Source organism: Lonchura striata, chromosome 6 (genome assembly GCF_046129695.1).
Source record: "Lonchura striata isolate bLonStr1 chromosome 6, bLonStr1.mat, whole genome shotgun sequence".
Taxonomy (NCBI): domain Eukaryota; kingdom Metazoa; phylum Chordata; class Aves; order Passeriformes; family Estrildidae; genus Lonchura; species Lonchura striata.
The window spans coordinates 25,880,540-25,894,971 of NC_134608.1; the positions used below are offsets into that span (position 1 = coordinate 25,880,540).

General features: G+C 36.1%; 1 protein-coding gene across 4 annotated transcripts in view; it reads right to left on the reverse strand.

Moving 5' to 3' along the window:
• The window catches only part of NPAS3 (neuronal PAS domain protein 3), a 588,970-nt gene that overhangs the window by 47,022 nt on the left and 527,516 nt on the right, over positions 1 to 14,432 (reverse strand). For all 4 annotated transcript variants that reach the window (XM_021542665.3, XM_021542664.3, XM_077784039.1 and 1 more), the window contains one exon: positions 7,354 to 7,472. In XM_021542665.3, coding sequence (XP_021398340.3) covers positions 7,354 to 7,472 — 119 coding nt within the window. The remainder of the gene's footprint in view (positions 1 to 7,353; positions 7,473 to 14,432) is intronic.

Here is a 14,432-nt window from a genome sequence, read left to right on the forward strand (position 1 = left end):
CTTTAACAGTAAACAGTGGTGAACAACACTGGTGAATAACTTAAGAAAACACAGTGGACCTCTTTTTTCAGTAGCCATTCCTACCTGGGAGCACAATACCATTCTCCCAATGTGCAAGAAGAGGCATATCTGGTTCCCTGTCTGCTGAGATCTCATTGCTCTTATCCTACTCACTGAGTTTTGCTATTAACACCACAATGGGTCTCACACTGTGCTATGAGTTCACATGTCTAGATAAACAGTGCTGTTTATGAAAGTGTATCAAACATTTTCTGTCTCTATGACTCAGCAACACTTGGTTCTTGAAAGAATACCAGATTTGATTTGAAACTGCTCTCTGTCCATTTTGAATATTTTATTCTGTATCAGAACAAATCTTCTCACAGTTTTCTCTCATAGTTATATCCAATGACTTTTATAAAAGGAAGCTTCAGAATTATGTTGCCCAAATGCCAGAATCAAAGTCAATTACTGCTAATTTGGTGGTAATATTATCTTTTTATATCCCTTATACTTTGATAATAGAATTCATGAAAATAAAAAATCCCCCAGAAAGAAATCTGCACTTACTCAATTTTATATTTTCTTTCCTTCCAGATCTCAGAATTTATTTCCCTTTTACTCAGTTTGGAGCAAACCACAACTCTGAGGCCATCTAAACATTTAAGATAATATTTGAGGAGAAACACATCCTGATAACAGGAATACTACAGCTGCAGTCATTGTGAGGCATGACCAAAGCTTGAATCTTTCTTGTACAGAAGACTGCTATTAAAACAGCCTTTTATATAACACTAACTGGTTAATTGCAATAGTGCTACTGCAATAATGTATTCTTAACTTATATTAATTTTTCCAGATGATAGAACAGTGCTATAAATCCCATTTAAAAGATGCTCAGCCCTGATTTTTTCTTTTTGAGAAGGTGGAATTCATATCTACTGAACACAAAAAAAAGGTTGGTTAACGTATTTAGATGCTGAAGGTGAACCAAGCTTTTCCAGATAGCTCTCCTAATACAATCTCACAGCTCTGTATCAAGGTCCCAAAATGCAACCCAGTCTTCTTAATCTTGTTGCAGACCATTATTTCTTGAACCATATCTTTATATCTACAAGTAGATACTTCATAAGATTCAGATTGGCCCATTAGTATTTTGTTCTTTTTCAAGTCATGCTGCATCTTTACTAGCTAAGAGACTTCCTTTTGACAAAAAGGTCATCGATTTACATGGGTGAATTCTCGATCAGTTCTTTCTCACTGACAAATTACCTTTAAGTCTTCCCAGTGCTGAAAAGTCTGGGGAATGCATGTGCTGACATTTAGAAAACTCTTCACATAATGCTTCCTGATGTTGGTTTCTTATTCCTTCTTCACTCAATTAAAGAGGTGTGGCAGTAACCATGTGATAAAGCACTAAATTCTGCAGTTTTCTTTTTTCCTACAGAGAAAGGTCAGGATATCTTTCTGGGACAGAGTAAAATACTTGACAGAAAAGATTTCAAGGGGGAAAAATATTAGAAGAGGAGGCAAAAATTTAGGCAAAGCTAAAGTGGGATAAGAGAATTCCTTCACTGGGAAGAGGGAATGAAATCTGTCTCTAACACTGCCCATATCCAAAAAAAGTTCCAATCATTAGACTATTCCCTGCCTTCTCTTTCCTTCTCCATCCTATCTTCCTGTCCCCATGAAGTGGAAGGTGCTTTCCTGCAATGAGGTATTGAGTCCTTAAAGGGATTTTGGAGTGGGGACACCTTGATTCTGAATAGGTGAATCTTTCACTTGGGTGAGAAACAATAATTTCAATTTTGGATTGAACCAAGAGAACAGTATCACAAGGTGAGTCCAATGTAATTTTGTCTTTATAACACAGTCTTGGATTAATGAATATAAATTCTGCCAAAATCTGTACTTCAAGTTTTCAACTAAGATCTGCAAATCTCGCCCAACTTCTCAAGTTCTTCTAAAAGGAAAAAAAAAAAAAGTGAATAAAGGAAGGAATAGCATGGAAAAGAGTCAAGTAGAACCATGACAGGCATAAAATTTCAACAAAAATTTAGATTTCCATCTTCAAAACTGTCATTCAAAGAATTCTAACTTTATGATTTTAAACACTAAATCTGAGAGTATAGTCTCATAGAATGTCTAATTTAAAATGTTTGTAGAAAGACAGCATTGTAAAAAAAAAAGAAGAAAAAAAGAATTCATGAGGACTACAAGACTAGTTTGTGAAAACACTTCTGTGGAGTTTTAAGTATTATTTAAAATATTTTGATATACCTCATACAGCTGATGTATGAAGTATAGCTAACCAAACCTGCATCCTCCATTACTGACCTACAGAAATTAGATGTGCAACAAACCATCCAAATTTCTAAACCAAACTTACCAAACCAATTTTTTTTTTTTTTAATATAGCAATTTACTTATTTTAATGCAGCCTGTCCACTGGAAAGGACAGCCTGAAGGTTTCCTAGGATGTCCTTAACTCTGCTGATGGCTTAAAGATGTTTAATTGCCAGCTTTGTGGGAGATGGAGAGGCAACAGATGTTGGTTATACCACATTCAGAGACTGCCACAGTGACAGTAAAAGCACAAGGCAATCTCCTCGGGTTTGCTTATCCACTTCTGTAATAGCTTATAATGAGAGTGCTGTTCCATAAAACAGTAGAGGAGCATGCATGGACATATACTAGCACCTCTGATGAGCTGATGAGCTGGAAATAGCAGGCAACTACTGACTCTGATGCTGTTTGATGCGTTGACTACTTCTTAATCCCCTTAGTTAAGCTTTGTTCAAGAGAGCAGTATCAGGTCATGAAAGTTTGAACAAAGAAAATTCTAGCACAATCTGACAGGCAAGTAAACATGACAAAACAATAATAGGATACTGTAGAGGAGCAGAAAATGTATCACTGGACCTGAAAAAAATAATTTTGAATGAAAATTAGCTTTGATATATGATTAAGTCAGACAGTAGAAAAATTGAATTTGGGAAAACTTTCAAGTGGACAGAACTGTGATCCTTAAAGGGAGGAAAATGAAAATAAAAGAAAAATGAAGATAAAATCAAAATTTAGAATAAAACCATATTTCACTGATGAAAAAAAATTGAAAAAAAGGAATATATATTACATTTTCAATGGAGAACAAACAGTAAGTCTCTCCAGCATGTATCTCAGATAACAGCTGCAATGGTAATACATTCTGAATTTTGCAGTGAATGGAATTATGATTTTTTTTCTTTTTATTTGTTTTCCACATGTTATATCAGTTGACTAAATTTTATTTCACTGTTTTTAAAGATTTGAAATTTATTAACTGAAAAGATTAACAACTCTCTAGTACTGTATGTAAACTTTTCCTGCAAACCTCTGAGCCTAAGACCATTAAGAATGGGAAATTCTAACTCAAGGAGGGTGCTGGGGAACAATGAAAGAGAAAGAGAGATAAAGGATTAATCACGTAATCACTTTTCTACTTACACTTTTAAGGTAATATAATTCATGGAAAAAGGCCATTACCTCCATCTTTATGTGTAATTCAGAGCTAGTTATATCAGTCCATGAAGGTTCAACTCATATCAGAATTGTCTGGAGCAGGGTTTCTTTGAGGCATACATATGTGTAAATTTATCAGTGTGCTTTTTGTTACAACATTTCTTTTGATAGAAAATTAGTTTTGACTAGATCAACCTGAATGATTAATCAATTCATTCTTGGACTGTTTTCACTTTTATGTGATTTTCCTAAGGCAGGGACCACTCATTCTGAAAACTGACTAGGCACCTTGTGGACCACCTCAGTTATCTGCTGTCTACAGGAAACTTTCACCAGCAGTCCTCAAAGCAAGGCAAAATGATGATGTGGTTCTGAGCTCAGCAAGAGTTTGAATCAAGACACAACTGCTTCAGAAAGATGAAAAAAAATTGTCATTGCTGGAGGTCTGAATCCATGGGAACTGAATACCTTTGAGAGAGCTAAAATCTGACTCACACTACAGACAGTTGTAGCACAGTGCTCCTTGTGAATAGTTGTATGCTGATCCAGGGAGGTTACCCCTGAATCCCCTTACAAGAGCTCAATGGAAGCTGTTAGCCAAGAGCCCTTGCATTTTACAGATGGGAAATTCAGTGCTCTGTTGTATTCTGAAGGTGTGAGATGATAGCTCCTTAGTCAGCCTGCTCTGCCAGGATTTCCTGCAGGAACTCTGCTGCCCATGATCCCAGCTGGCACAGGGTTTCCTGAGGAAGTGCTGAAGCACTTCCAGGGATCTCTGATGCAGAACTTAGCCAGCTTTTCCCACGATCTTTGTAAATGTTATGAAACTATTCTTCCCTGTTTATAATTTCTTATGAATGTACATCCATAAGGCTCATGAATATTACTTAATTTTGGCCTTAAGCTTGTTCTGGACTTTAGAAATCAATTACTAAGATTCCTGAAAGTGACATTTACTATAGAGGCTGAATTTTATTATGCTTGTCTGATTCACCAACTGACAAGAATGTTTAAATATGGCAGTTCTTAAAACTTAGTTAAAAGGATATTCACTTGATCCAAATCTTCTAAAATGAACGTACTCTTTTTCTGGGGCTTGCTGCATAATGATCCTTCCATAGAACACAGAGTGCCAATAACCAAGATTTTGCAAAACTGTAAGAGTGCAATTCATATTGCTGGACATAGCTGAATTCAGCTAAATACTGGCAGTTACAAAATACTTAAAAACATCAAAAAGCAGAAGAACTGCACATCTATTTTTACACCTGCCTAGGGCTTGTACACTGTTTATGCAATTTGACTCAAGCTGACTTGCTTTATGAAAAAATTTGGAAAAGCAGCAATGTTTTATTTACAGGCAGTTTTGTTGGCTATCACACTTTTTATCCATTAATTGTGTTCAGGAAAAACTGGCTAAAAAATTATATCTGATCTTTCAAAACTAATTTTGCTGTACTTGTGACATCTCAGTTGTGGTTTTTTAAATGCTGCCATGAGGCATTAGCAATTCTAGGAGAAATTAAATTGTATTTACATGATAGACACTACCATGTCTTTTGAGCCAAGGTTCTACTGTAAATTTCAAAAATTGCATTGTGATGAGTAAAAACCCCACCTTGTGAAGCCAGCTTATAGGTCCTATTCTGATGTTGGACTAAAATTAAGATTGTCAGGAGTCCAAGAGAGAGAATGACAGAGTCATTCATACATCTTCCTTTTGTTCTTACTTACATCTGGCAAAAAAAGTGACACTACTGCCGCGCTCCCGCCCCACACTACAAAATCCACAGACAAATTCCCTATGTTTACCCATTATTATTGCATAAAAAATATCCAGCAAAACAAGTTGTGTATCAATGTAACTTTGTCTGAGCTTAGGGGGACCATACCTAATAGTGAGAATTTAATTTCAATGACCTGAAATTAAATGTGTGATGCTGCTCACACTCTAAGGGGAAGTGAGAGACCTGCCAGGCTTGAGAGAGGGGCCCATGTGGATCACCTGAAGTTCAACAAGGACAAGTTCAAGGTCCCTGGGCCAGGGCAATCCCAAACATGAATACAGGCTGGGTATGGAATGGATTGAGAGCAGCCCTGAGGAGGACCTTAGGATCTTGGGGGATGAGAGAGTGGACATGACCTGGCAAGGTGCACTTACAGCCCAGAGAGCCAATGGTGTCCTGGGCTGCATCTAAAGAAGTGTGGCCAGCATGGCAGTGGAGGTGACTCTCCCCATCTACTCCATTCTACTGAGATCTCCAGCTGGAGTGCTGCATCCAGCTCTGGGGTCCCCAACACAGCAAGGGCACAGACCAGAATCGGGCCATGAAAATATTTAGAGGCATAGAATATCTAGCCTATGTGGTTGGTAGACAAGAAAGAATTGGGGTTGTTCAGGTTTGAACTGAAAGATGGTAGGTTTAGACTAGATACGAGGAAGAAATTCTTTACTGTGAGAGAGATGAGACTTTGGAACAGATTGTCCAGAGAACTAGTGTATATCCAACCCTGGAATTGTTCAGGGCTAGGTTGATGGGGCTGTGAGCAACTTGATTTGGTGGAAGGTGTCCCTCATGCTGGGGAGGTTTGAACTAGATAAGCATTAACATCTCTTCCAACCCAAACCATTCTAGGACTCCATGATGTGCCAATTAATTAATTAATTAAGTAATTCATTCTCCTTCTTCCTAAGACACTTCCTGGTCTTGGTATCTCCCTAGATTGGTAAGCATGAACAAACACTCAGTGCATTCTTTCAGCTGTTGACAAACAGGACACAGATCAAAATTTTGACACCTTAAGAAACCACTGCTTTGGACTTAAAACTTCTGCTAGCAACAACTTTAATAATTTTGACCCAGAAACCATCCAAAAGCAGGACTCACAGTCACTTGCTTGCAAAGAAGATATTTCTGCTTGATTTTTACTTCTCAGGTAGCTACCACAATGCTATATTCTTAGAGAATTTTTGGGGGAAAATAAATTGGGGAATTTTACTTTAAAAGCTTCTCTAAATCTTCCTTGAAAAACTGAAACAAAATGGTTGTAAAAGCTTTTAAATGAACATTGACAAGCAACTTCTTTAAATACCCACACATTCTCAGACTTAGTTTCTTGCACCACTCTTTTATCTTGTATAAAACTTAATGGATGACATATTTCATTCCACAAGTTGACAATGTTAAAAATGTGCTATTCCTTTTAGTTTTAGTATACTGCAAAGCCAGTGATAGCTACAGGCGCTATGAGCGATATACGACTGAAGAAAAATGAGATTACTGCTGATAAAGAGCAAGTGACTTTCATATCTTAAAAGAGTCTGAAATCCAGCAAATATGATCCCCAGCAGCAGATGCCCCACAGACAGACAATGAAAGAAAAATGGTGGAAAAGTACTCAATGTGGCTTGTTGTTTCCTGCAGCTGGAATGGCAGCAAAATGAAATAGCATGCTGCCTGCATGAAGAAATCCTACCTCTCTGGGAAAAACATAACCCAAAAATTACTAACAGTCTAACAAAATGAGCAGTAATTTTCTACTGTGGGAAAAGTGATGTTACTCTGACTCACCTTCTTTGGTAAAAGATACCTTTACTTTGGAAATGTTGCTCTTTTGAAGGCTATCGTGCTGTTATCATCAACATTTATCATAATAATGATCAATTTAATGGAAGTGCAGTACAAAAGCCCAACCTCAGGCTGGAAATATGTATTAATGATTCTTTTACAAAAGGAATGAGACATATGCAAATGTGAAATAGCTCCTCTCTCTGTCTATTAAGGTGTTCCTGGAACATGAATGAACATAATTTCAAGATGTCAATATTTCATGTTACAGTGCAACCCTTACCTTGTATCCTGATGATTTGATATGCACTCCTCGCTTGGTCAGTGTAGATTTCATTCGGATGAAAAAAGAGCGCTCTAGAGTGTTGTCAGTGGTTAGCAAACTGGGGTTTGTAGATTCCACTAGGGAGTAGAAAAAATACATATACAGATAATTTAGATTTTATACATCCCCTCTAAGCTATTTTTCAGGTGCAATCCTTGAACTCACTAAAAATAAATGACTGATGGATGCTAAGAGTGTTGTAATCAATTTACCTCATTTAGAAAATGTTTATTTAGCAAAAAAGAAATTACAAAAATATACATATACTCAGTATGTCTCATTTTCAAGTTATTTTTCTCATAGAAATTTAAAAGAGATTTGTGGCATTAACTCTTTCTTGCACAATTTAGCTACAACTGGAGTTGGAGGGTATGTCACTAGAGTGGATGACATCGTTTTAAAAACTATTTGTCAGTACTTTGTAAAAGGCAAAGTCTTACTTAGGTAGCAATTCTTCCCTGAAAGAGGCTGCAAATTCTGCAGATTTTTATTCCCTAGTCTCTCCTCAACTGCAGGAATACCTGAGTCAGTGCTGGATTTGTGTGCCTTGATTTCCATATTACTGAGGCTAAATTAGAGCCTTTATTATCAATAAAACATGAAACAACCCGAAGGCAAGAATTCTCAAGCAAATGACACATATTATTATTATTGCCATCATATTATGTATTATTGGCGATTAATTAGTCAATAATGAAATATCTTTTTAGTCCAGCTGAAGGGATATTACTTGCTCACAACTAAATATAGCTCTCACCTGCACTTCTCCCTCCTTAACTACAACCACTTAAAATACTTAAAAACTCTCAGTATAAGCCATGGTAGAATAGCGTCAGCACCAAATTATTCTTTATACAATCTTTATGATTCCTATTTTTTAGCCCTGATAATCAACTTATCCCCAAAATACTGTTAATGGGAAAATTCTGGAGCAGCTTACAACAAACAGGCATTATTGGAGACAAAAGAAATTTCAATTTCAGTGAGGAATTAACAAGGAACAAAAGAAGTATTTTGAAATTGTACTTCAATTGTTTAGGAGAACCATACAAACTACTAGTAGAAAGTGTTTAAGTATTTAAAATGCATTTGTTATGCAGTCAACAGAAATGCAAAAGTTGTTTGTGAGCTAAGGATTATATTGAATTGTCCTTGATTTAATATGGTCAACTTGTCTTGTGTTTGTGACATTTCAGCTCTGTTGTGATAACTGACAAGAGTGTCCCTTTCTTTAGTGTGTTTCTTAAGATTTTTTTGTTTTAGAGAGCATGAATTTGATGTCATTTTAAATGTACAGCTCTTTATCACTCGAGGGAAAAGCAGAGCCATGTTATATTTAGTACTTTCATTTCTTCTGATTAAATATGAATTACTATGAAATTTTTCTCATCATCTAACACACCATAATACGCCAACAGCTTTTTAATACACTGTATAAGCACAAACTTCTGCTCTAAGAGTTTAATTTGCCCCTCTAATCCAATCACATCAACCTTATTTCTCTTATCAGAGATTCCCATTTTGAATTAAATGAGCTCATTAGTTTTAATCAAAAGCAGAGAGATCAAAACTTAAATGTAAATGCTTTAGATCAGAACTGTCAGTCAGCCGTGCAGTTCTATTTTACTAAAACACAAGATCAGAGACCCTTAGAACCAATTTTTTCTCGTAAGGGATGCCAAGAGCTTGAAGATGCTATATCCTTTTTTTTTTTCCTCCCAAGGACAGATTATACATTTAAGGTTAGACTTAATTTAGAGTATTTTTTTTCATCCTGGTGGAAATGGGAAAGTATGCCATTCTGCTGTTGTCTCTTTCACAGTTATTGGTGTGGGTCCTTGGAGACCTGAACAAATGTAAAGCCATCACAATCCATGCAACAAACCTGTCCTCAAAAAATTCAGCTCTGTTCAGCAATATCACATAAGAAATAAAAGTCTGAAGGGAAAGGTATTTTTCAGGGTGTGGGACAGTGAAACCCTGAAACAGCAGCCAAAGTAACCCAGATAGCAGCAGTACTGGTAAGATGAGGAGCATAATTAATTATTATTTTTATTGTACAGTACAGTGCAGTAGTTAAAGAGTACATTAGGAAACCACAGCATGGGTGCTTCCTGCTGTGTGAAGAAATGCTAAAATCAGCTTAACAAGTGTAGTTGTTGCAGTCCAGCACGTTATACTCTGGTACAGGCAGTAAGTACAATATGCCCTCCTGTGTTCTAATGGTAATTACCTAAACATACAGTATTAAACACACAATATCTTATGCTCAAAGAAAGATCAGGCTGTAATACATATGCACCATTCCCAAAAAATGGAAATTAAAATTTCTCTTTCATGCATAGTTAAATGAAAGAAAGGATAACAACTGACATATCGTAAAGTGTACTTGGCATTGACATTTTTTAGGCTAATTTAATCACATATCACAAGATAAACATAATTTTGCTGTTATTATACTATGTACAAACCTGTTCATCTCTAAATGAATATTATAAAGTGTACATATTTTATCCAAAAGACTGGAACAGTGTCATACAAATATGTATTCTGAAGTGTTTGATTTTCTTTAACAAAAGGTATCTGAGAGTGTATGTGAGATGGGATTGGTTACCTAAATGTCCAGAACAGCTTATGAACAGCATTTTGAATTTCTCTCAAAAGAGAACCATTAGGGCTGATAGTGCAAATCTGCATTCAGAGTTGCACCCACCCACAGTAGGTACTATAACAATGCTGATGGTGATTATGCATGCAGAATTTTAAAAATAGGATATGCATTGAACAGATCCATCGATTGTCAGTGAGATTTGTACAGGAATATAAGGAATATGGTCCATTATGAGTTCTCAGGAGTTGATTTTAAATGTCTATCACTGAACCATTTCAATTTTTTTTTCAATTATGTCAAATTAGACTTGCAATCTGAGGAATATCAGAATGAAACTTTGGCAATTAATTTTTGATTTTTTAAAAAAATTATAATCTAAAACCTTTAAAAAGCCTGAAATAAACAAGGTACACTTGGCTTGATACTGTAGAAACAAAAGGTGTCTTTTTACACTGAAAAATAAGGCTTCTGGCTTGAATTACTGAGTTTAAACCTACTGTTGAGTTATAAACTTCTGAAACTGTGAGTTTAGAATGCTAATTATATGATAAAAGTCAATGCTTACTGCATGCGAATTAAAGTATTTTACACTGTCAGACTTAGAAGTATAAAAAATAAGTCTGGGTTGTCTTTGCAAAGCAGGTAATTGTGTACTCTGTTGGGAAAGCACTTGCCTTTGTGTGCCCTTAAACATCTTCAGCAGATACTACTAAAGGAATAAACGTCTTCTCTTTCCACTCCCAAAGCTGATAATGCAGGATGAGATTTCTAGACACAAGGAATGCATTTTCCATTTCAAAGGGAACAAAGCTACAATCTATTGTACCCATAAGGAAGTGTCACAAATGTTAAAAAGCTTAAGTAAGAGCCACAGAGGTAAATGGGAAGATAGTATGAAACAGCAGCCAATTCACAAAACTGTTTTATTATCTTCTTAACTTACTGAGATTAGCTCTGTTGGCCAGAGCATGGTGCTAGTAATGCCAAGGTTGTGGTTTTGATCCCTGTATGGGCCATTCACTAAGGAGTTGGATTTGATGATCCCTGTGGGTCCCTTGCAATTCATAATATTCTGTAATTCCGTGAACTTCTGTGATTCCAAGCATTTCTTTGTGAACAAACCCTGTATTTCTGATCCTCCAATGGGCATTGCTTTGAGAATAATCTTGGCCCCAGACCCCACAAACCAGTCATGCATTGTTTAATTTCACATGCAGGAAGAGTTCTGATTGCACATAAACGTGTCCATAGCTGTCTGGAGGACTGAGGTCCATGGCTGTAATCCTGCAGGGATCTGCAGAGGTACTGTACACCTGCATACAGTCTGACTACTTTACTGCTATAGAGCAAAACAATGTAAACCAATGCAAATAATTGCTCTTACACAGCAATAGCACAAGTACTGTCCCTGTGAGTGATTCACAAGCACATTCAAATTTAGATAAACAATATGTCCCCCAGGAAAAAAATAAGTTCCACATTTGATTTATGTCTTAAATAACAAAAAGCTGCTACACTAGGCTGAATAATGTTCACCAACTTCTGGGCTTTTTTTCTTGACAAGCACTAAAAATTGAGAGGAGAAAAATGCAATTTTGCACACCAAACAGAGAAAAGACAGGCTTCTAATTCATAGGAAGAAAGAAAGGTATAGAGGAAAAACCAAAAACCAACAAGGAATTTGAGAGTGGTGGAAAAAAAATACCTTATCATTTAACATAAAGGATTTTCTGGATTTTGTAGCATTTTAGGAAGGTTTCACCTGGCTTTCATTTCACTTGAAAACATATGTCCATACATTTTTAAAAAGACATTCTCAAACACCAACTATACAGCCAGCTCTTAAAAGAGAAACAAATGAACAAAAAACCGAACATACAAAACAGTAAGAAAAAGGGAGCTCTTTTCCTGTTATCTTCTGCACTTGCAAACATCTTCTCACATTTTCTTAAAGTATTATGAACCTTTGCATAGGGAACTGAGACTCATTATGTTCAGGTGAATATACAGGTAATATAAATCTACCATTTTCAGTTGAACTAGTTGCAGCTTTTTAATGTTTCTATTTCTTCTGTGCAGTTTATTGTCTGTAACCAGGCATTAAAAGACTAAGACAATTTTGCCTTGAGTACTTAACTGCCTTTAATCAGAAAAGTGACTCTCAAAAAATCATTATTTGCCAAGATCATTCTCTCTCAGTATCTTACAGATCAAATTTGATCATTTTATAAACTAAAAGATAGATTTTTCACAACTACTAACCCAACAAATAGGGCAAAAGGCAAAAGCTACAAGGTAAGACAATTTATCTCCAATAAGTGCAAGTTACTACATTTAGCAATTGTGCAAATGAATAGTTTTAAGTGAAGCTGGTTCAAGCTGATCACAGGCTGAACATGGCAAGTAGTGGAAACTAAAATTTGTTCTAGGAAACAGTTGAAGATTCCTGGACTAGGATGAACCATTTTGGCCTATTTATGAACACTGGGAGCCTGCCTGGAGAACCAACTAAAGAGCACAGAGCTAGCAGATTCTATAGGTGCTCTTTTGGTCTCACCAGTGTGCTCAGCATCCTGCGAAATCAAGGACTATATGAACTATTTCTTTAACATTTTGGATGGCAGAGGCTCGTTCTTTCTTCCAAAGCAATACTGTTTCTAAAAGGTGGAATAATATTTTTGCTGTAAGCCGTCCCAGTTATGAACAGGAACTTAAATTCCTGAATAACCAAATTTGGATCTAAAATTCATAGTACTTTTAGGTGACTGGGTAAAACTCATAAATTTTGTGTTTTGCTATTTGCTGAAAAACTGAAAAAGTGAAGAACTGGACTCAAATTTTAGGTTACTTAGTTCCATTTTTTCCTTTATATAGGGGGAATAATACTGGAATCTGGATAAGGTATCACTCAAAAGGGAAAGATTCAGGGCAGCTCTTTCAAAAAAATGGAAAGAAAATTGACTTCTTATAAAAATTTTTATCTAGGTAATGTTTCCACACAAGATAATAAACTGTTATTTTTTGTCACCCTACCTCAAAGATTAAGACAATTCACTTTTCATGACCTATAGGCCTTTTAGAAATTCAAAAGCATATAAACTTTAAATGCTATTAGACTTCTGTTGAAAGCTAAATCTTTTACTGGTTTTCCATTAGTCATTTTTTTCCCCTACACTTATCTCTCCAGATTTTCCAGATCCAGCAACTGACAGTATGGCTTAGATTGTCTTATGTAAAATCCTTAATTTTTTGCAAACAATTTGACATTTAAGCATTACATGTAATATATTTATTTAATTTCCTTCACAAGTTTTAAAGAATATGCTATATATATTTACATCTAGAGATATGACTATTTGTATAATCACTGTAATTACTGGCCTACGGTCCACATGTAATGATCCACACTGTTAAGCTTAGATATTTGAAACTGGGAGAACAAGAGACTAACTCAGATATATCCAAGTTTCTTTAATGTGATACAAGTCCATGCATTCAAGCAAAACACAACTCAGTGAAGTAGCAGTGAATTCAAATACAACAGCTAAGGAAGTGAGAGAATGTTTTTAATATCTGATCTACTTGCATACTATAGTTTGGGCACAAAAATGGCTGGATCTGCAGAGAAATAATCTTTGCTTTTTAATTTGACTATGCTTAGGTACTGACTATACTTATGTAGGAGAAACTGAAGTAAAAACTCAGAGGCAGGTATTTAGTATTATCATAGACATTTTTGAATGTTCTATTATCCTTGCAGAACCAAAGTAATCTGAACTACCCTTATTGGACTAATAATCACAGAATCATATAGGTACTGACTATACTTATGTAGGAGAAACTGAAGTAAAAACTCAGAGGCAGGTATTTAGTATTATCAGAGACATTTTTGAATGTTCTATTATCCTTGCAGAACCAAAGTAATCTGAACTACCCTTATTGGACTAATAATCACAGAATCATAAAATGGTTTGTGTTGGAAGGCCTTAAATATTGTCTAATTCCCACCACCCTGCTGTGGGCAGGGATGCCTTCCCCTTGCCAGGTTGCTCAGAACCAATCCAACACGGCCTGTAACACTTCCCAGGGATGGGGCATTCACAAATGGGGCATTCTTGGGCAAACAGTGTCCACCTTTCTCATAGTATTTTTCCTCATATTTAATCTAAACCAAATCTCCTTCAGTTTATGACCACAACCCCTTGTCCTGTCACTACAGGCCCTTGTAAAAACTCCCTCTCCAGCTTTCTTGTAGCTCTCTTTAGCTAATGGAAGGCTACTCTAAGTTCTTCCCAGAGCCTTCTCTTCTTCAGACTGAACAATTTAATTCTCTCAGCCTTTCCTAGCATGAGTTCCATCCCTGTAATCATCTTGTGGCCCTCCTCTGGACTGTCTCCCATATAGGTCCATGTCCTTCCTATGCTAG